The sequence below is a fragment of the Pteropus vampyrus genome, unplaced genomic scaffold (assembly GCF_000151845.1).
Source record: "Pteropus vampyrus isolate Shadow unplaced genomic scaffold, Pvam_2.0 Scaffold7, whole genome shotgun sequence".
NCBI classification, from domain to species: domain Eukaryota; kingdom Metazoa; phylum Chordata; class Mammalia; order Chiroptera; family Pteropodidae; genus Pteropus; species Pteropus vampyrus.
Window position 1 is genome coordinate 9174478 of NW_011888788.1, and position 21944 is coordinate 9196421.

General features: G+C 38.0%; 1 protein-coding gene across 1 annotated transcript in view; it reads left to right on the plus strand.

The window, feature by feature from the left end:
- The window catches only part of SPTLC3 (serine palmitoyltransferase long chain base subunit 3), a 146484-nt gene that overhangs the window by 92563 nt on the left and 31977 nt on the right, over window positions 1-21944 (plus strand). Inside the window, exons 8-9 of the mRNA XM_011370277.2 lie at window positions 7102-7321; window positions 20902-21028. Coding sequence (XP_011368579.1) covers window positions 7102-7321; window positions 20902-21028 — 347 coding nt within the window. The remainder of the gene's footprint in view (window positions 1-7101; window positions 7322-20901; window positions 21029-21944) is intronic.

Here is a 21944-nt window from a genome sequence, read left to right on the forward strand (position 1 = left end):
GAACTAGCAGGAGGACATATCAGCTGAGGGAGAGCAGACTGGGCATTTCCTTTAACTAGAGTAAACAGAACCCAACTGCAAACAAATAGAACTTGGCTCCACTAAAGGAAAGTTGCATTTAAATACTTTGGTCATGGCTGAAATTAAGCGGACTATCAGCATTTTATTCTCAAATATTCCCATCATTTACATAGAGAAACCACTTCAGCAGCAGAGCTTGTTAATGGCTACACTGAATCTGTGTCCTACCATGATCTCAGGAAGACAGGGGAGCCAGGTGTGCCAAGCCCACATGGCACCAAACCACAGCTTAAGTTTAACTAGTAATGGGGACTGTTTCATTATCTATCGTTGCATCACAAACTGCCCCCAAATATAATGGCTTACGCAGCAATGAGTTGCTATTTCTCATGCTACTGAGGGCTATCTAGACCAACTGAGCAGTTCTTCTACTCCACATGATGTTGGTTAAGGGTCATACATGGGGCTGTATTCCACTAGGAGTTCACCTGGGGCTGGAACATCCAAAATGGCCTCATTTACACATTTAAATTCCTGGTACTGGCTGTTGACTGAGGTTTCTTTTCTCTTCTCTCCTCTCCTCTCCTCTCCTCTCCTCTCCTCAACTCTCTTCTCCTCTCCTTTCCTCTTCTCTTCTTTTCTTTTCTGTGAGATGCTTTCTCTACATGTAAGCACTCCTCACTCAGCAGTATAGCCAGAGCTTCATTCCAGCATGGCAGCTGGCTTCCAAGAGGAGCAAAGCAGAAGCTGCCAGCTTTTTAAGGGCTATGTCCACAACTGGTACAGCATCACCTTCTGCCATACTCTGTTAGTAAAGCATATCACAAGGCCAGCCCAGATTCAAAAGGAGGGGAAACAGAACCCACCTCTTGCTGAGAGGATTGGCTCATGTATACAGGGATGGAAAGACTTGCAGGCAGCTATCTTTGGTGGGAATCTACTCCAGTGGTTCAATTAACCTGGCATGTATACAGTGGGACGTGTCCACTTCCCATAAACTGGCCTCCATGGAGAGATTCCTTTTATCTCAGCTGCATAGGAATCTTGTCTTTAAATGAGACTGCAACCTAAAAGGCTTCATTCATAGATAGAAAGCAGGGCATCTCTTAGACAGCCTTCAGTACATCCTGGAGGCTCAGTTTCTTCATCTGTAAAATAAGGCTAGCCTAGAAGAGTATCTTGGAAGATATGGATGTTCTCATTTGATGCTATCACCAGATAATAACATTATTTCCCACAATATTTTCCAAAGGGCCAGCATTGGGAATGCAAAATCAATAGTTCACAAATGTACTTCTACTTTTTAGAGATGGATTATGGTGACATATTGTGTTTATATCAACATGAACCCTCCTTTTAATTTTCACTCTTGCTTGTGGTTTGTCACCGCGGGCAAAGTCCTCCCACCACAGAGAGTGCACATAAATCAATATTTTTATCGTTCTAAAAGAGCAATCAGCCAGATCGGAACATTTTAGGTACATGTCAAGGTAGAAAAGGCTAGATACCAAAACCAAGAAGTCAGTAAGCTCCACCAAAGCAGTTATGATAATGAAAATTAGCAATAATTATAATGTCACCATTCATCAATCTGGTATTATTGTTTACATATAGATATAAAAGAGTCAGGATTTGGAGAGAGGCCTGAGACCTTCCAATTCTGGTGCTGCTGAGTTCTTTCCTAGTATTAAATGAGATCATATAAGCTAGTACTTGCCAGAAGCCAAGCCTACAGTAAGCCCACAACCAAGAGTAGCTGCCCTCATCATTAAATTTATTTTCAGTTGAGGAAGTTGCAACTTGGAAAACAAGTTGCATAGTTGAAGCTGTTTACTTTTCACCCACCTGGAGGAGGTGTGTCAGTGGAAGGAACTCACATTTATCATGTGTCTACACCCTGCTAAACAATTCACATGTGCCATCTTGAGTAAGCCTCCCCAAGTCTTTTGAGGTTATTGTGAGGATGAAGATACTGAGACTCTGAGGCCTGGATAGCTTGTCTGAGTGTAGATAACTGAGATGAAAGAAAGCTAGGATTCAAACCATGTGGCCCTGCTGAGACAGAGGCCCAATGTAAACAGAAGCGTCAGATCGTGTGTCCACGTCTAATAAAGTAAACATGGAAACTGCAAGGTCATCCATTTGACTTTTACCATTTGCCTATCATGGGCTCAGTTATTTATCTACAAAATAGGGAGATTGAAATTTGATGTCTAAAGTTCCATGACTCCATGAATTTTGGTTTAAAAGTACAATAGTATGACTTTAGTGTTTTGATTTGTATTTTTGTTTAAGTATTGTTTTAAAGTCATATTCTTTTAATTTTGTGTCTCTGAGAAGTCTAGTTTTTGACTCATCGTGGTTGAGAAATCTCAAAATTAGTCAAAAATATACTGGAGAGAGGGAGAGGTATCCCAAATAACCTGAGATATAAACTTGCACAGCTCAAAATAAAATGAACCAAGAAATAATATTCAGCCCTTCAAAAAAATACATCCATAAACAAATGCTGAAGTCTTAGAATGCCATTTTCTCTAAGAATATAAGCAATTCTCCTCCCCAAAATAATGTAAGTTTAAGGATTGAGAACTTCAATAGTAATCTCTAACCTATTTCTCTATGGTTTAAACAAATAAAGACAAAGAAGAAGAAAACACTAGCTTACCTATTTTTGATTAGTCTTAGCTCCTTTTGTTCACTTTCCTTTCTTCTCTTGGGTTGTACTTTGGGCCCACCAAAGAGATTTTTCCACCATGTAAGTTGGCAAATCTGTGGTTTAATTCCCAATTCTGCCAGTGGGTAATATGGTTTACATGTGGAGGAGAAGGTGGTGAGAGGGAGATTTCTAAAACGATTCTTGTCACTTAGCTAATACATTATGTAATAGAAAAGATATAAAGGAATTATTCATTGGCTTGCTGCTTTGAGAATAATTCAAGTCCCTGCATAGAACTTCAGTTAACTGGTGGAATTATCTTTACCTACAGTTGTATTTCAGTTGGATTTTTTTCTTATCGAATTCAAAAGAAAATACAACCTTCCATTCAAGAAGAAAGAAGAAAACACTGTTCTTGTTTTCTATACATTTTGACACTGTTTTCATTTTTTTGACAGAAATTCGTGGGAATAGCATAGATAGCCTTTTTGTGCATGCACCAAACTCGAATCCCGTATAGCAAAAGGTTCAATTTAAATTGGGCCACAAATAGAAAATGAAAACAGTGCAAGTGAATATAACTCTTTATAAAAGCTGAGTTTTCCCTAGGACTCATGTGTGCCCTGCATTAACTCCAGAAATCAGCAGTATCACAGAGTCATTAATCTTAGAGGGAGAAATACAAACCAGGTGGGTAGACTCCTAACATCAGCTAGACCAGCCCCTGCAAAGGATGGCTAATTAGCTGCCCTGAGTGTCTGCACCCTGTTTGACATTAACTCTGGCTCCTGCCAAATTCAGTTCCAGAACAAAGAATGGTTAGTTGGGACATTTCAGATTTTTAGTATATTTGTGTTACCAATTTAAAACATTTCAAAGATGAGAAGAAAATTCTAGAATTTTGAGGGCAGAGAGCCATTTATTATATATGACACCCATATGCCTCTTTCCTAGAAGATGCAACACAGGGCATTGCCAGGGGCTCTTACTTTCTCAAGTTAGACCTCATTACAACCATTTCCTCCTAGGCTTCTCCTAAGAGCAAGAACAACTCAATAAATGTTCATTATATGTCAGACACTTTACCATCATTATTTCTAGTCATCCTTATAAAGACGTTATAAGGAAGGTTCCATCATCATGCTTATTTTACACATCATGTAAATTGCCCATGTCCTCAATTAGTAAGTGGTATGATGACAACCTAAGCTTAGGTCAGATGGCTGTAACTCCTCCCCCTCAATGAAAACAGCTTTAATAAGCAATTAATCTAAGAAAATATTGGAATTAACTCACAAACTTAAGTAAAAGAAGACAACTCTATTTAGTTTTCATTTCATTAAAATCTAAACACAGCCATTCAGAATAACCTTGTGAAAAGCACAAATGCAATAAGCTGGACTTGATTAAAATTAAGAACTTCAGCTTTGTGAAAGACAATGTCAAGAGACTTAGAGGATGAGCCACAGACTGGGAGAAGATATTTGCAAAAGATACATCTGATAAAAGACTGTTATCTAAAATATACAAGACTTCTTAAAATTTGACAATAAGAAAGCAAACACCCAATTAAAAAATTGGCCAAAGACCTTAACAGACACCTTACCAATGAAGATATACAGATTAAAATATACATATAAAAAGATGCTCCACATCTTATGACATGCAAATTAAAATCAGTGAAATACAAATTAAAACAAGAAAATACCATAATGCACTATTAAAATGGCTAAAATCTGGAACACTGACAACAATAAATGCTGTCAAGGATGTGCCTCAAGAAGAACTTTTATTCATTGCTGGTTGGAATGCAAAGTGGTACAGCCACCTAGGAAGATAGTTTGGTGATTTCTTACAAAATGAAACACATTCTTACTATATAATTCAGCAACCATCATCCTTGGTATTTAGCCAAAGGACTTAAAAACATAAGTTCACCAAAAAAACCCACGCAGATTATTTATAGCATCTTTATTATAATTGCCAAAACATGGAAGCAACCAAAATGCCCTTCAGTCAATGAATGCATGAATAAACTGTGACACATTCAGACAACGAAATATTATTCAGCACCAAAAATAAATGAGCTATCAAGCCATGGAAAGACATGGAAAAAACATAAATACACATTACTGAATGAAGGAAGCTAATCCACAACAGCTACATAGTGTATAATTCCAACTACATGACATTCTGGAAAAGGCAAAACATGGAGACAATAAAAAGATCAATAGCTGCCAGGAGCTGGGTGAGGGGAGAAATGAATAGGCAGAGCACAGTGGAGTTTAGGGCAATGAAAACAGTCTGTATGATATAATGATGGATACATGTCATTATACATTTGTCCAAACCTACTGAATGCACAAGACCGAGTGAACTCTAAGGTAAACTATGAACTTTGGGTGATGATGCATCAATGTGGGCTCATCAGTTGAAACAAATGTACCACTCTGGTGGGGGATGTTGATAATGCGGAAGGCTGTATACTTCATGTGGGGCATGAGGTATGCTAGAAATCTCTGCACCTTCTGTTCAGTTTTGCTGCAAACATAAAACTGCTCTAAAAAAATAAGGTCCTATAAAACACACACACACACAAATGCTACACTCAGTTGTCATACTCCTTTCAAACCAACACCCCTTGGTCTGGATAACTGTAAAACCAGCTAGACTATTTTGACTGAATTGACCTAACACTTAAGTTTATTTTTTTAAATACATTAAATGTAATAAATAAACTAATTAAGAAGAAGAGAGAAGTTCAACTGCATGTTTACATCAGTTGATTAGTTCTTGAACTAAACTGACAGGTTATTTGAATTGTTAGACAAACTTCTTTGTATGGTGAGGGTGCAAGACTGTGTGTTTCATAAAACTCACCTGTCAATGCAGTCAAAACTGTGTGTGGTGTAAACACAACTTACAAAGTGTTCTGAGAACTGATTAGTCAAAATTTCTTTTAAATTCACTGAGTTCCAGAAGTGCCATATAAATATAAATTATAATTTTACTTATTTATTTACTTCATATTTTTCCCTTTTCTGGAGGACTTGAAGTGTTTTTTTTTTTTGCAATTCACAATACCATGAAAAATTAATCACTTAGGGCTAAATCAAAATAGTTTATCTCTAGCAGTGGTTCTCCAAGAGTCGTCCCCAACCAGCAGTATAAGCATCTCCTGGGAAGTTGGTAGAAATGCATATTCTTAACCTACCCCAGACTTACCAAATTAGAAACTCTGAGGATGGTGCCCAGCAATCTGTGCTTTAATGAACCACTCAGAGGTTTCTGATACTCACTCAAGATGGAGAATCGTTACCTTAAAGAAACCAAAAGAGGGGACACCACCAGATGCCTCAATAAACCCTTAACTTCCAATGAGTCCAGTAGTGCCTCCTTTATCTAGGTTTCATTTTCCGCTAATTCAGTTACCCATGGTCAACAGCAATCCAAAAATATTGAATGGAAAATTCTATTAATAAACAATTCATAAGTTTTTAATTGTGCACCATTCTGAGTAATGTGATGAAGTCTCATACTGTCCCTGTCCATCCCGCCCGGGATGTCTATAGGCTCCATTCGTTAGTCACCTGGTAGGCATCTCAGTTATCAGATCAGTTACCAGGGAAGCGGACCATATTCACATAACTTTTATTACAGTATATTATTATTATTATTATTCTATTTTATTATTAGTTATTATTGTTAATCTATTATGGTGCTAATTTATAAATTAAACTTTATCATAGGTATGAATGTATAGGAAAAAACATAGCATGTATAGCGTTCAGTACTATTCTCGGTTTTGGGCATCCACTGGGGTTCTTGGAACACATTCCCTGAGGATAAAGGGGCCAGGGATGACTCTTCTGAACAAGAGATCTTAGGAACTTTCTATTGTACTTAAATTAATATTATGTGTCCTAAATAAAGTTATTTTGTGTGTTTTTCATTCCTTCTCTTAATGTTTGGCAGTTCGAGCATTGACGTTAGGTCAGACAAAACCACCAAATAGGCAGTGGCAGGCTGATAAAGATGGATCACCATATGGCAATTTAATTAAAACTAGAAAAGTACCCAAAACCCATAATGGTCAGTTAGTTACACTAGTCATCTTTACAGATAAATCAATCAACAATGCCATGAGTTAACAATTTACTTGGGAATTGGCTATAACAACTCAAAGCACTTAAATCCACTGAATGTAAATTATTTTTTTCATGTAAAACAATGCCAGATTAGCCTTATAAGATCGAGAGGGTTGTTTCAGCCAAATAACATATCCCTTAAGAAGAAAGGAGTGACATGTCCCTGTCATCCCTGACTACAGGTGTCGGGTCACTGTCTGAGAAGTATTGAGAGACTGACATAGAATTTCCCAGGGGAGCATGCAATAGTGACGAGCATTTCTCCTTATACTCTAGCATGGAGGGTTCCATCGTGCGTCTTCCCCAGATCGTGGCTCTGAAGAAGAAATACAAGGCTTACCTCTACATAGATGAAGCTCACAGCATTGGGTCCCTGGGCCCAACCGGCCGGGGTGTAGTGGAATTCTTTGGAATGGACCCTCAAGATGTCGATGTGTTAATGGGCACATTCACCAAAAGCTTTGGGGCCGCAGGAGGTTACATAGCTGGAAGGAAGGTAAGAAGGGACCCCTTGTGACTATGTAAAACCTGACATCTCAGGGGATGCAGTCTGCAGGGCTTCTCTGGATTCCGTGAGCACTTAGGTTCCGTTCGCCACACCTGGAATGATCACTGTGGCTTCAGGACGATGGGTTTACAGCCAAGTAGCACCCAGGACGTCAAGGAGCTCACCCTCTGACAGTGTAGAGGAGCCTGTGATGAGCAACCACAACGTAATAAAATGGCAAAACTAGCGGTGTTCACAGGCAAAAACTGAGTGCCCATGAACACCACACGGAGAGGGATGATTAACTCTACAGGGCAGTGTGGAAGAAGTTCTAGAATGAATGCCAGCCTTATAGAAAAATGATGTGGGATTATATTTCTGTGTACCAAACCATAGTAACGATGAGGGGATGGTACAGAACTGTAAGTAGTTTGGTTTTTGTAATGTGAAAACACAAAGCAGGTAATAGCAACTACGGGCAAATGTCAGATATTAAGGAAGTGGACTCTATGCTACAAGTCATGGGTTTTAAGTGTTTTAATCAAAATAAAAGTAGCAAGATTAGAAATGTTCTTTTAAGGGATTTTCTCTGAGGAATAATTCTCCCTCACAATTTTGAATAAGCCATAGGTCAAATTTTGTCATCCTCTAATATCTTATCTGTATGCCTTAAAAATTCTGATCTGATGAGATCAGACTGTTAAGTAAATGTTATTCATGCAATTATAGCGCCAATATCCCCAAGGAAGTTGCCAATATAAACCAATAAATGTTTAAAAGAAATTCAAAAGAAGAGAGAAGCACAAAAACAAAATGAAATATTCAAACTGGGGTTTGAGGGATAAAAGAAACAGTTGTCTGCTCCATTATATGACAGTTTTATCCAAATCCTGAAAGCTATGTCACACAGGCCTACACCTGTTCCAAAGTGCACGACAGTGGTGTTAGCTCCACCTGAGGAAGCACAGCAAGTCCCAAACCTGTCCAGTGCTTGCCCATGGCATCAACAGCTTACCTAAAATTCTCAATTCCTTACTCATTGTGACCAGCAGGAACAAGAATTCAGACTCCTGGTAAGCCAGTCAGACAAACTAGGAATACAACTAAAAACAGTCTAGTCATTGAAACCACGTGATTTAAAACAACAGATTTCATTGTGGCCACTTGCCCAGCTATGAGGTACAAAAATCCCTCAACTGTTCAGAGTTTTCAATGGTCTTTACCTTTCGATAAGCACTACTTTTCCAAGCTCTAAACATTGTTTTTCATCCTGTGGCATTTAGCTGGGTAACGCTAAAACCATAGGGAATGCCCAGGATCCTACAAAATTCAGCTTAATCTAGTGCAGAGTTAAATGTTCCCTTCCTCAACTGTCGAAGCCATGGGATCCGGGGGTCTCAGATATAGGAGCTCCCTTCTTCAGGCTGCAGTGCTTTGTGAGCTTGTGGTTTTGTGATTACTTTAGCAGCAGCTCTGAGCTACAAAAATTTTAACCAAGCGTAACTCTGTTTCCTGAACCAAAGGCACCTGAATAAACTGAAGCAAGCAGATCTTTGAAATACTGTCAAAATTGGTAGATGTCACATTTTTCTTAGAGTCCCTTCATTTGATACCCACTTTAAACAAAGGCTTGTGACTACCCCGAAGTCAAGGACCAGCTCACAATTTTCTTTCACACTCTCCATTCTGAAGTCAGACCATTTTAAAGGTGTATTTGCTCTTGTCTACAAAACTTTCTGTTCACTTGGGGTGAGCAATTGTGAAAATTGTTAGTATTTACATTAATCAGGGTACAGAAAAAGTATGCAGATCTGTTCATTTTCTTGCTCTTAAAATAACTCATTCTGTGCATACTCGGATCCAGAGGACTGCATCATTCCTCCTTGTCCTTTCCCTCCCACTTCACCCTTCCTTTCTCCTCTCTTCTCTCATGTTACTCTGCAGTCTCTGAATTTACCACTAGATGGCAGCAAAAATTGGAGAGTGTTTGGCAGAGATCCACCAGCCTATACAGAGACCTGCTCTGATACAGCAAGATGCAAAATCCTAGAAAACAGAGACATGGAGGGTGAGCAGGAGGTAGGAGGCCGCTTGAGAAAGTGACTGTATGGATCATTCTCTGTCAGGTTCACACCTGTCTGGAATAGTTTTGGTAAGAGCGATAAACACAGATAAACCTTCCAGGTTTATAAGCCCAGCAGTTAATAGAACTTTGTATCTGCTCCTCTGTACTTTTAATTTGTTTAATTAAGTTAATTTTAAATTATGTGGTTTCAATTTAAATCACAGTTTTTATTCTCCTAGACTGAATAATTTGTATAGAATTTTCACTTTAAGTTTATTTTATACTATGCTTTTTAATTGATAGGACATAGGATTGGGCAGATGCTAAAGATATATATTTGAAAAAAATCTTTCCACTTACCTATTTTAATAATTAGAGTACAGTTTTCAGAGTTTCAGCATATATTTTTTTCCTGGGTATTTTGCAGTATATATCTCAATTGTGGGGAAGGGGGATGTTACTGCAAAATATCCAGGATTTTAAACCAATAGGTACAAAAGCAACAAAATAACCCCCCCCCAAATTTAACATACACACACTAAGACTTTATGTTTCTGAAACTCTAATAACTTCAATTTTACTATGCTCATGGGGTTTTTTGTACATCTTGAGATTTGAAAATAATTACTTGGGTACAAAAATCTAGAAAAAGATAAAACTAATTGGCTATTAACTCTCTTTTTAAATATCAGTGTTAGCATAGAAGAACTATATTAACAACAACAGTTTCTAGAAAGCTCTAGGAATCTTTATTGAGTCAATCAAGATCAACTAATATACATTAGCAACCAGGTGCATCATAAGAAAAAATACTTGTAAATGAACAAGGGGAGAAAAAAATTCATTTGGCGCTAAGACACTCCCACAGAGAATAGAGATGTTGTCTTGGCCTCAGTCTTCCTGTCACAAATGTCCTACAAATTCATCTCTGCTTACTGGAGTTTAATGCCCTGGCCTCAACATTCTCTCCCCACCCCTCACCTCAAAGAAACTTCTAAAACAGTCTCTAAAGCAAAATTTTGCTATTTTGCTCACTCTGAGTTTGGAGCTGATATAGATGATCTGTGAACAACCTTTCTTAGAGCATTCTGTTCTTTCAAGGCTTTTGAAGTGAAATGTCAGGTAATTACTTCTCTTCACCTGTCAGAGCTCCATGTCATGAATGGCTTCTTTAAAGAATGCCTGAGCTGATGGGCTAGGTTTCTTTTTTTTATTTTTTTAATTTTTATGAATCCAGTTGCTGAGGAGATGGGTCAATGTTGCAAATCCAGTTTTGTAGTCCACGTTGTTCTCAGGAATGGATCCTGAGTCCTCTTACATGCTTAGTGCTAAACACTGGCTTCCACAGCCTCCACAGGCTGACCAGGGGCTTGCAAATGAATGAAGCACAGGTAGCCTTCATAATCGACAAGTTACAGGGCTGAAATTCTGGAGGAGAGAAGTGGGGCAGAGCAGCCAAGTTTGGGGTGAGCATTAGCCCCAGAAGCCTGTGTGTCATACAAAGGCAGGCCCCTTGCAAAAGCCAGCTGTGCCCTGTGTGCTCAGCCCTGGCTTTATTTAACAGCCCTTTGAAGTAAATGGGGGTCATGGAATGAATGCCAAGATGTTTATTCTAAACGTCCCCTGTCTGATTTTCTCAGAAAAGGCACCCTTGTCCTTGAACTACAGGCCTATGGGTAGAGAAAATAATCAGGATTTTGAACTTACAAATGGACTTGGAAACCTCGGTCTGAGGAGACCTCTAACCCACTCTGAAGGAAGACACAACCCAGACTCTCTTTGCAAAACACCAAAGCCAACTCTTAATCCATGGCTCATGATGCCCAATGGGGGAATGCTAGGAGAGAATAAAAAACCAGGAAACAAGGCTTTCCTTGATGGTCTGCAGAAGTTGCTTGAAGAACCCCACTTTACAAATCACACAAGCAAATTAGCTTCGGTCAATACACTCAGATTTTGATAGAAAGTAGACTCAGTCTAATAGAAATAAAATTATGAGCCAGATAAGCTTAATATTAAAAGGCAGTGATATAGCACTGATGAGGCATTTATTCAAACTAAGAATTCACACGATCTTGGCCTTATAAAATTTCTCGATTTGGGAAGGAAATTTGAGGGTGGGGACATTGAGAAGAGCCTGGTAGGGATCAAAGGCAGCTTTGTTTTGTTTCTTTGTCTGATCTTTGTCAGCAAAGTCTCAAGACTAAGAGAATGTTGCTACATTTTTTCCTAAGAATGTAGGTTGGTATCCCCATATATACTTCAGGGACACTCCACGATCCTGCCTCAATCCCTAAAACCCCTCTATTCTCCATTAAACAATAAGTATTTACTGGACCCCAGCTAAGTACCCACCATTATGGATTTCAGAGAAGTATAAAACTCCATTCCTAGATCTCAAAGAAGTTTCAGCTTCTTTGGAGAAATAAGATTAATAGACAGAAACATTTGAGACTAATGTATTTTCATTTGTGGTTTAGTGCTATAAACACTGAGTATATAAGGAATTCTCCCTTTCTCCCAAAAAGAGGAACAATCTCTAGGGGTTAAGAAAAGCACCAGAGGGTTAAATAAAAGTGAAGATGGTCTTCTCTGTGCCCTCCTGGTCCTTCCTCATCTAGTCTAGAAACATAATATAGCGTGGTGCTAAGGGTAGGGACCCTGGAGCCAGACTCTTTAGACTCAAATCCTTGTGATTCAGCCACTTTTTGGTTGAATAATTTTCTGATCTTTTCTGTGACTCAGTGATCCCATCTATGAAATAGAGATCAAAATAGTACCTACTTCATAGAATTATTCTGAAGCTAAAATGTTTAACACATGTAAAGTTCTTAAAATGGAGACTCAAGCAGCCAATGAATTTCAGCCATAGATATATCAATGGCTATATCAGCTATGTTATCTCTTCGGAGTCATGCAATCTGTCATTGAATCTAGGTACTTCTTTCTTTAAAATGCCTCTTTTCCTTTATTTTCACTCCTACCACCAGAATGCCAACAAAGATGGAGGAAATGCTGCTCTAAAAATCTTTAGTTTGATATCTGGATCTACCAGTGTGTCATTACATAACCTTAGAACAGTATCCTCTGCAAAATGATAGAGCTGGAATAAAGACACTCCAAGGAGTTTGTTTTTATATTTGGATCCCCTTGTCCCACCCCATGCTCCCAGTTCTAAGAAGCTCTGAGTTGGCAATCCATTAATAATAATTGCCAACAGCATCAGGTATTCACTATGTACCACTATTCTAAGCACTATACACGTATTAACTCATTTAATCCTCATAATGACCCCGAAATCAGTATTATCATTATCTTATGTTTCAGAAAAGAATACTAAGGCAAGTGAGCTTTAGTAACTTGCCTATGGTCACATATTAGTAAGTGGCAAAGCCAAAGTTTGAACCCAAGCAATCAGGTTCCAGAGCCTGTCCCATAACTCTGAGGTCAAACCACCTCTCAAGAAGACAATTTCTCATCAAGTCTCGTTGGAAGCACTATCTTCTCCCTCTACTCCCAATTGCCTTATTCATTCATTCTTTGCTGATTAAAATGCTAAGATAGCATTTTAATCAGCAAAGAATATGTTTTAGCACATGTCTATGTCTCTCCCCTCCTCTGCATCTATCCAAATCTACCCACCCTTCAAGGCCAGATCACCTCTCTGAAACAACGTGTTCCTGACTCATGTCTACATGAGCCCTCATCATCCACTCTCCTGCTCCCCTCCCACTGTCTCCTAGTTGGCTTCTCCAGCATCCTGCTGGGAGGTACCAGCTCTTAACAAAGGAAACCCTTGCATCTGCTCAAAGAGGAGTGCTAAACATAGAGCTGTGGAGGACAGCCCAGCTGCAGCTACTCTGGAGAATGGCTGCCTCTCTCTCTTTGAGCCCCAACCCCCGTCCGCCATCCTTCAAAGTGAACTTCTCGAATACCAGGTGGCCAATGCCTAAGTCAGACCATAATCATGCACATACTCTTCAAATATGGTGGAAAACCACCCAACTTTTTTATGAGATTCACTAAACAAAAGCTGAATTTTAATTTTAATAGAGGTGGTTAATAGCTGCCAAGAACTAGGTTTTCTATCCTTCTTCTCTTCTTGGACTCCCACATCCAGAACATAGGCCAGAGCAAGTCCTTTGTACAAATTTGATAAAAGGAAAGGTGAAAAGAGGGAAGAAGGTGAGAATGGGAGAGAGGGAGAAAAAAGAAAAAGGGAAAAAAGGAAGGAGGGAGGGACAGAAAGAGGAAGAAAGGAAATAGAAATGTAGAGAAAAAAATTTTAAGTGGAAAATTTGAAACTAAAAGAAGGAGGAAAGGAATCGGAGTAGAAGAAAGGGGGAAGAAAAGGAAGAAACAAACAAGCAAGAAGGAATGAAGAGTGTGAAATGAATGAAAAGAGGGAGAAAGAAATTCAGGGAAGAAAGATGCGTGAAAGAGGGGATTTCAAATGAAGGACAAATTGAATGAGGCAGGAAAGACGGAATGGAGCTACCAGTTACCCTCATGAGGCATCACATCACCAACCAACCATGAGGTAGGCCACTCATCTTACTGAGGAAGATGAGCTGTGAATGTTTAAAATGCTTGTGAACAATCATGGCACCCATATCCTAAGAGAGATAGACAAGTGAAGGGTGGAGCATGGCCTCACGCCCAGAGGTGGAAACAGATGTGGACAATGAAGGGGGATTAGGAGGACAGGGACCTGCTCAAAGCTGAGCTCCTCCCAGTTCACCTATGTAAGGGAAAAATCAGAGAAAGTGCCCAAGTGGGATTCTAATCTGTCTTGTTATCTAGAAAAGAAAGTGTCTGATCCTTTACAGTCCCCACTGCTAACCTAGAGAGCTGTAATCAGCCCATCAGCTTTTCTGCAGAATACCCTGAAGGTCCCAGGCAATGAGCCAGCACAAGTGGGCAGATAGATGATCTTTCTAGCTGGGGCTTAGCACCTCCAGATGCCAGCTCTGAGGCCCTCCTGACTGTGGTATTAGGTTATTGGAGCTTCTTTGGGTTCTCAGTATGTTTACCTAGAACCTTGAGTTGGGCCTCAGGAGGCAGGCATGCAGGTAAAGAGTCATTTCTGCCACTGAAGACCAGCATTCTATGTGGGTCTCACTTCAAATTTGAGTGTGGCACAAAAATTCAATAGTTTTCTAGCACCCAAGACATAACCAGAGATTATCTGGTCCTAACCTACACTCTGGTTTAATTTCCCACCTCTCCCCCAACCCAAGTTTTCTTGTGTTCAATATTTGTTTTCATTCTTCAAGACAGTTTCACTTTCTCACTTGAACCTTCCCTATCTACTCCAGCTAGCAATACTCCCTCTTTTTCCTCTGCAGTCTTATAGCCTGTTGCATATACTAATTTGTATGTCTTCTTACTTTTGTAATGTATGTCTGCCATTACTTTTTCATGGGCACAAATTAATATAATATGTTCAAGGGCAAAAACCACATCCTGTATTCTTTGGAGAGTCCTGAATACTAAGCCAGTGCTTAAATGTACTAAATACTTGACAAATGTTTGGGAAACCTTTTTTTTTTTTTTTTTACATCTCTCTGGTTTGGCCTCACAGACCTCAACTCCAAATTTTCAGCCTTTACTGTATACCTTCCAAGTTTTTGAGGGTTAAACTAAGTGGAAAGATAAAAAAAAAAAAAAAAAAAAATAGTTCAGTGATGCACGTTGAAAATTGGACCACATATGGAGTGACGTCAGAAGCATGGTGGAGTGAGGGATGTCCCTGGATCTCTCCTCTTGAAATAACAATAAGCTGAACATCTAAAACTCAACAAATAACACCTAGCCTGCACACAAGCATGTCTGATTGAGTGGTTGGTGCATAAGAGCTTCCGGAGGTCAGAACCATGGGAGTGCAGCAGGGGGAGTAGATTAAGAGGAACAAAGAAGCTGCCTCACACAGCTAGAGCCCCTTGCAGGAGCAGGGGAAGGAGAGAATTTGCAGCAGGTTCCCCGAACAGCTTTGCCTGAGGGATCGGTGAGTTCCATGCAGTAGAGCCCAGAGATCAGGGCAGAAAGCAGAGCAGGAACTAAGTGCAAAGGGACAAAAGCTATGTCTTAACAGCTGCAGTTGCAAAGCAAAAGGCTGAGACACAGAGACTAGCGGCCATCCCCATCCACCAGCCCAGAGTGCTCCTTCCCTCCACCCCATATCCTGCCAAACCTAGCACCACAGAGCCCCAGGGGAATTTGTGCAAACGCTACCGAAACAAAATTCACTGTCAGTACCATTGACAGGCTGAGACCAAGGGTAGCTGATTGTGACTTGAATATTTAATATACCAAAGAGAAAAAAAGTCATTATCAGCCTCAAAGCAGAGACCCAAGAGGCTTGGATGTCACCTACTGGAAATTAAAAACAAACAAACAAACAAACAAACAAACAAAAAGAAAACACCTTATTAACAAGCTAGAGAGAGACCTCTATATAATAAGTCTTCTTTCTGGAAAAAAAAAATGCAGAATGCACTCCTATCAATGCCCAGGTGGAGAAACAGTTCATTAAACACCATGAACAACCAGGGTGACAAGGCAGTTCAGAATGAAGGAGAAAAATATTTAGAAAATAGCTTCGAGATATAGAAATATGTGATTTAATGACAGAGAATTCAGGATCGCACTTTTGAAAAAAATGAATGAAATGCAAAATAAATCAGATCAACAATTTCAAGAACTTAGAAGAAAGTAGACCAGCAAAATGAGTTTTTTAGCAAGGAGATTGAAACCCTAAAATGGAACTAAATAGAACTTCTGGATATGAAGAACACACTAAAAGAGATGAAGAGTGAAATAGTAAGCTTAGGAAATAGAGCTGACCAGAGGAAAGAATGGAAGAAAAAAAATCAGGTGATATCAAAGATAAAAATCTAGAAATGATTCAGAAGGTAGAAGAAAGAGACAAAAGAAGGAAAAATAATGAAAGAGAAATATAAGAACTAGCTGACACCATCAAGAAAGGCAACATAAGAATAAGGGGTATACTAGAAGGAAAAGAGAGGGAAAACGGATCAGAGAGCATATTGAGATAAATAGTTGACAGGAATTTCCCAACTCTAAGGAATGAGCTGGAGCTTAGAAACCAAGAAGCTAACAAAATACCCAATTATCTCAACTCAAAAAAGCCTTCTCCAAGACACATTATATTAAAATTATCAAAAATCAATGACAGGGCAGCTAGGGAAAAGAAGATGGTAACCTATAAAGGAAAGCCCACTAGACTCTCTCCAGACTTAGCACAAACCTTACAAGCAAGAAAGGAATGGAAACAAATTTTCAAACTCTTAAATGAAAGGAATTACCAGCCAAGAATAATGTATCCAGCAAAGCTCTCCTTTAGATATGAAGGAGAAATAAAGACCTTTACAGACATATAAAAGTTGAGGGAGTTCTCCACTATGAGGCCTGCACTACAAGAAATACTGAAAAGGGCCAGCTCACTTGAAACTAAATAACAAAAATATGTATGTGTAAGGTGACTAGCAGGATGACAGAAGCAGGATAGCGTAACCTTTGTTAAGTATTTCAAGCTTAAACAAAAAGAAGAGAATTGCTATTGAAGTTAGAAGTGAATGTTCAGCATACATAAGGACAATCTGAAACAGTAACAGAAAAGGAGAGAAATCAAAGATCTAAATTCGCAATGGGGAATGAAGATAAGGCACGCACAGAAGAAAATGGACTAGTGTGAATATATAACAATCATTTACATATTCTTAATGGTAACCACGTGCCAAAGATCCAGAACTGAGGTACATAACATGAAACAAGAAGGGCCAGAGGGAAAGTCCACAAAACTCCACCAAATTAAAATAGCAGACGGAAATGCAAGTACAAGGAAACAATGGAAACACTGAGCTACCAGAAAACAAAGATAAAATTGTTATAGGAAAACCTCATATTTCAATAATCGCCCTTCATGTAAATGGATTGAACTTACCAGTAAAAAGGCACAGAGTGCCAGATTAGATCAAAACACAAAACCCAACCATATGCTGCCTTCAGGACAAAGTTCCAAAGGCAAATATAGACTCAAAGTGAAAGGGTGAAAAATAATAATCCAAGTAAATGACATTCAGAGAGAAGTTGAAGTAGCAGTACTAATATCGGGTGAAATAGACTTCAAACTAAAAATGTAAAGAGAGATACTGAGGGACCCATCAAAATGATAAAGGGAATCATACACCAAGAAGACATAACACTTATTAATATCTATGTTCTCAATCAGGGAGCCCCAAAATATATAAAGCAATTACTAACAGAACTAAAGGGTGAAACAGACCAAAACACTATCGTAGTAGGAGACCTAAATACCCCACTGTCAGATATGGACAGCTCATCCAAACAGAAAGTCAATAGGGAAATAACATTCTTAAATGACACATTAGACCAACTGGATATAATTGACATTTATAGGGCTTTTCATCCCAAAACAGCTGCTTATACATTCTTCTCTAGTTCACATGGAGCATTCTCAAGGACTGACCACATATTGTGATACAGAGATAGCCTCAACAAATAGAAGAGGGTTGAAATCATGTAAACCATATTCTCTGATCATAATGCTTTGAAGCTGGAGATCAACTGTAAAAAGAAAGTGGGAAGAACCACAAATACATGGAGATTAAACAACATGTTATTGAAGAATGACTGGGTCATAGAAGAAATAAAAGGAGAGATCAAGAGATACATAGAAACACACGAGAATGATAGTACAACATATCAAAACTTTGGAACACGGCAAAGAGTTAATAAGAGGAAAAGTTCATATCGTTACAGGCCTATCTCAAAAAACAACAATGAGCTCAAATAAACAACCTAACGCTTCATCTTTAAAAACTAGAAAAAGAAGAACAAATGAAGACTCAAATCAATAGGAGAAAAAAAAATAATCAAAATTAGAATGAATTATATGAAATTGATAACAAAAAGACAATAGAAAAAATAAATGCAACAAAGAGCTGGTTCTTTGAGATTAATAAAATTGACAAACCCCTGACTAGACTCACTAAAGAAAAAAGAGAAAGGACACACAAAAAAATCAGGGATGAAAGAGGAGGAGTTACGACAGATACCACAGATATCCAAAGGATCATACAAAAATACTATGGAAAAAATATATAACACCAAATTTAATAACCTAGAAGAAATGGACAAGTTCTTAGAAATATACAACCTTCCTAGACTGAATCGAGAAGATCTGAAAAATCTAATTAGACCGACCGGCAGTATAGAAATTGACATCAAAAAGCTACCAAAAAGTAAAAGTCCAGGATCAGATGGCTTCACCAGTGGATTCTACCAAACATTCAAATAAGATTTAATACATATTGGCCTCAAACTCTTTCAAAAAGTCAAAGAGGAGGCAATACCTTCTAACTAATTTTATGAGGCTAATATTACTCTGATATCAAAATTTGGCAAAGAAAACACACACAAAAAAAAACTACAGACCAATACCTCTCATGAACACAGATGCAAAAATCCTAAATAAGATACTAGCAAACTGAATACAACAACACATTAAAAAGATTATACACCACGATCAAGTGGGCTTCATCCCAGGGACACAGGGATGGTTCGACATATGCAAATCGATTAATGTGATATACCACATAAACAAAATAAAGAATAAGAATCATATGATCGTATCAATAGAAACAGAAAAAGCCTTTGACAAGATCCAGTATCCATTTGTGATCAAACTTAATAAGATAGGTATAGGAGGAAAGTACCTTAATATAATAAAGACCATACGCGAGGAAACCTCAGCTAACATTATACTTAATGGTGAAAAACTAAAAACCTTTTCTCTAAGGTCAGGAACAAGACAAGGCTGTCCGCAGTCACCACTGTTATTCAATATAATATTAGAAGTCCTAGTGAGTGCTCTCAGTCAAGAGAAAGAAATAAAAGGCATTCAAATAGGAAACAAAGAAGTCGAACTGTCACTATTTGTGGATGATATGATTCTGTACGTAGAAAACCCTAAAGACTCCACAAAACACTACTAGAAATAATAGACAAATGCAGTAAAGTTTCAGGATACAAAATCAATGTTCAAAAATCTATAGCATTCTTATATTCTAATAATGAATTTTCAGAAAAAGAAATGAAAAAAACCCAAATAATTCCTTTTGCAAAATCCCATCAGCATTTTTTAAAGAAATAGAACAAAAAACCATCAGATTTGTATGGAAGCACAAAAGACCCCAAATTACCAAAGCCATCATGAGAAAAAAGAACGAAACTGGAGGCATCATTCTGCCCTACTTCTAATTATACTACAAAGCAACAGTAATCAAAATGGCATGGTATTGGCAGAAAAACAGACACACAGATCAGTGGAACAGAATTGAGAGTCCAGAAGTAAAACTCTATTTACATGGGTAAATAATTTTCGACAAAACATACAATGGAGAAAGAAAATCCTCTTTAATAAGTGATGCTGGGAAAACTGGAAAGCCGCATGCAAAAGAATGAAAATGGACTGTTGTCTATCACCACACATCAAAATTAACTCAAAATGGATTAAGGACCTGAATAAAAGACCTGAAACAATAAATTGCAAAGAAGAAAACATAGGTACCAAACTCATGGACCTTGAGCTTAAAGAGGATTTTATGAATTTGACCTCAAAAGCAAGGAAAATAAAAGCGAAAATAAATGAATGGGGTTATATCAAACTAAAAAGCTCTGTACGGCAAAAGAAACTGTCAACAAGACAAAGACACAACCATCCAAATGGGAAAATATATTTGCAAACAATGCCTTCAATAAGGGCCTACTATCTAAAATATACAAAGAACTCACAGCTCAATAACAACCAAAAACAAACAATGCAATCATTTCTTCTACGAAGACATACAAAAGGCCAACAAACATATAAAAAGATGCTCAACTTCACTAGCTATTAGGGAAATGCAAATCAAAACCACAATAAGATATCATCTCACACCTGTTAGAATGGCTATCATCAACAGGACAAATAGTAACAAATGTTGGAGAAGACATGGAGAAAAAGGAACCCTCATATGCTGCGGATGAGACTATAAATTGGTATGACTACTATGGAAAATAGTATGGAGTTTTCTAAAAAACTAAGAATTGATCTACTATACAATTCAGCATGTATATATATACACACACACACACACACACACACACACACACATACATACACACACACATATATACATACACACACACATGCACACACACACACATATATGTATATATATGACTTACTGTTGAATTGTACACTTCGAACTTATTGGATTTTATTAATGTCACTCTCCAAAAAAATTAATTAATTAATTTAAAAAATAAATAAATAGTATTGGTAATAAAACCCAAAACCATATCTTAAAAAAAAATAATGGACCACATTCAAGAATCAAATATCTTGTGCTTTGATGGATGGGGTTACAAGATGTGATTCTTACCCCAACACTGAGATTTATTTGCCTTCTTTTTGGATTTCCCTTTTTCATTAAAGGATCTTGTGGATTATTTACAAGTTCACTCACATAGTGCTGCTTATGCTACATCTATGAGCCCCCCGGTAGCAGAGCAAATCATCAGATCAATGAAACTCATCATGGGACTGGATGGGACCACACAAGGTAAGTGTCTGCAGTGAGCACAGCTCCCATGAACTCATTTCCTAAACCTCTCTCTCTCCCCTTCTGCCCCTTTAATTTCTCCCTTCTCAAATATATACCTTGACTTAATGTAACCCAATTTGTAAATCAAGCCATACATGCATAGTAAATAGTATCTAATACACAATCATACATAGTACATAAATGTACTAGAACTGCTGTCACCACACAAAAAAAGGAATGCTTTTTTAAAGCAAAGAAAACTTGCTAATTCACCTTTTAATATGATTAGCATATTTGGATAATTTTGTGTAATTAGTTGTATTAAAATCAAGCAAATGATGGTATGTATTTGCCTGTGCTTGCTTAAGGCTGTCATTTGTGTTTCCCTGAGAACAAACTACTCAATTTGATATTCATTTTTTATCTATCCAGCCACCACTTTTTCTTTCCTTTCTTTCTTTCTTTCTTTCTTTCTTTCTTTCTTTCTTTCTTTCTTTCTTTCTTTCTTTCTTTCTTTCTTTCTTTCTTTCTTTCCTTCTTTCCTTCTTTCCTTCTTTCCTTCTTTCCTTCTTTCCTTCTTTCCTTCTTTCCTTCTTTCCTTCCTTCCTTCCTTCCTTCCTTCCTTCCTTCCTTCCTTCCTTCCTTCCTTCCTTCCTTCCTTCCTTCCTTTCTTCCTTTCTTTTCTTTCATTTAATGGGAGAAGAAATCCACCACTGGCTATTTGGGGATATACGGACAAAACACACACAATGATAGCCATTTCTTTGACATAGGGTTACCATAGCCAAGGTGTGCTACCTTCCTCAATTCAAATAAGCTTAATCTTCTTTTTGAAAAATTGTTTCAAGAGCTCTTGGAACTTTTCTTCTATCTTTCAGATATAGTTTATATAGCTTCTACTACATATCCCAGTGCAGATCCAGTGATAAATAAG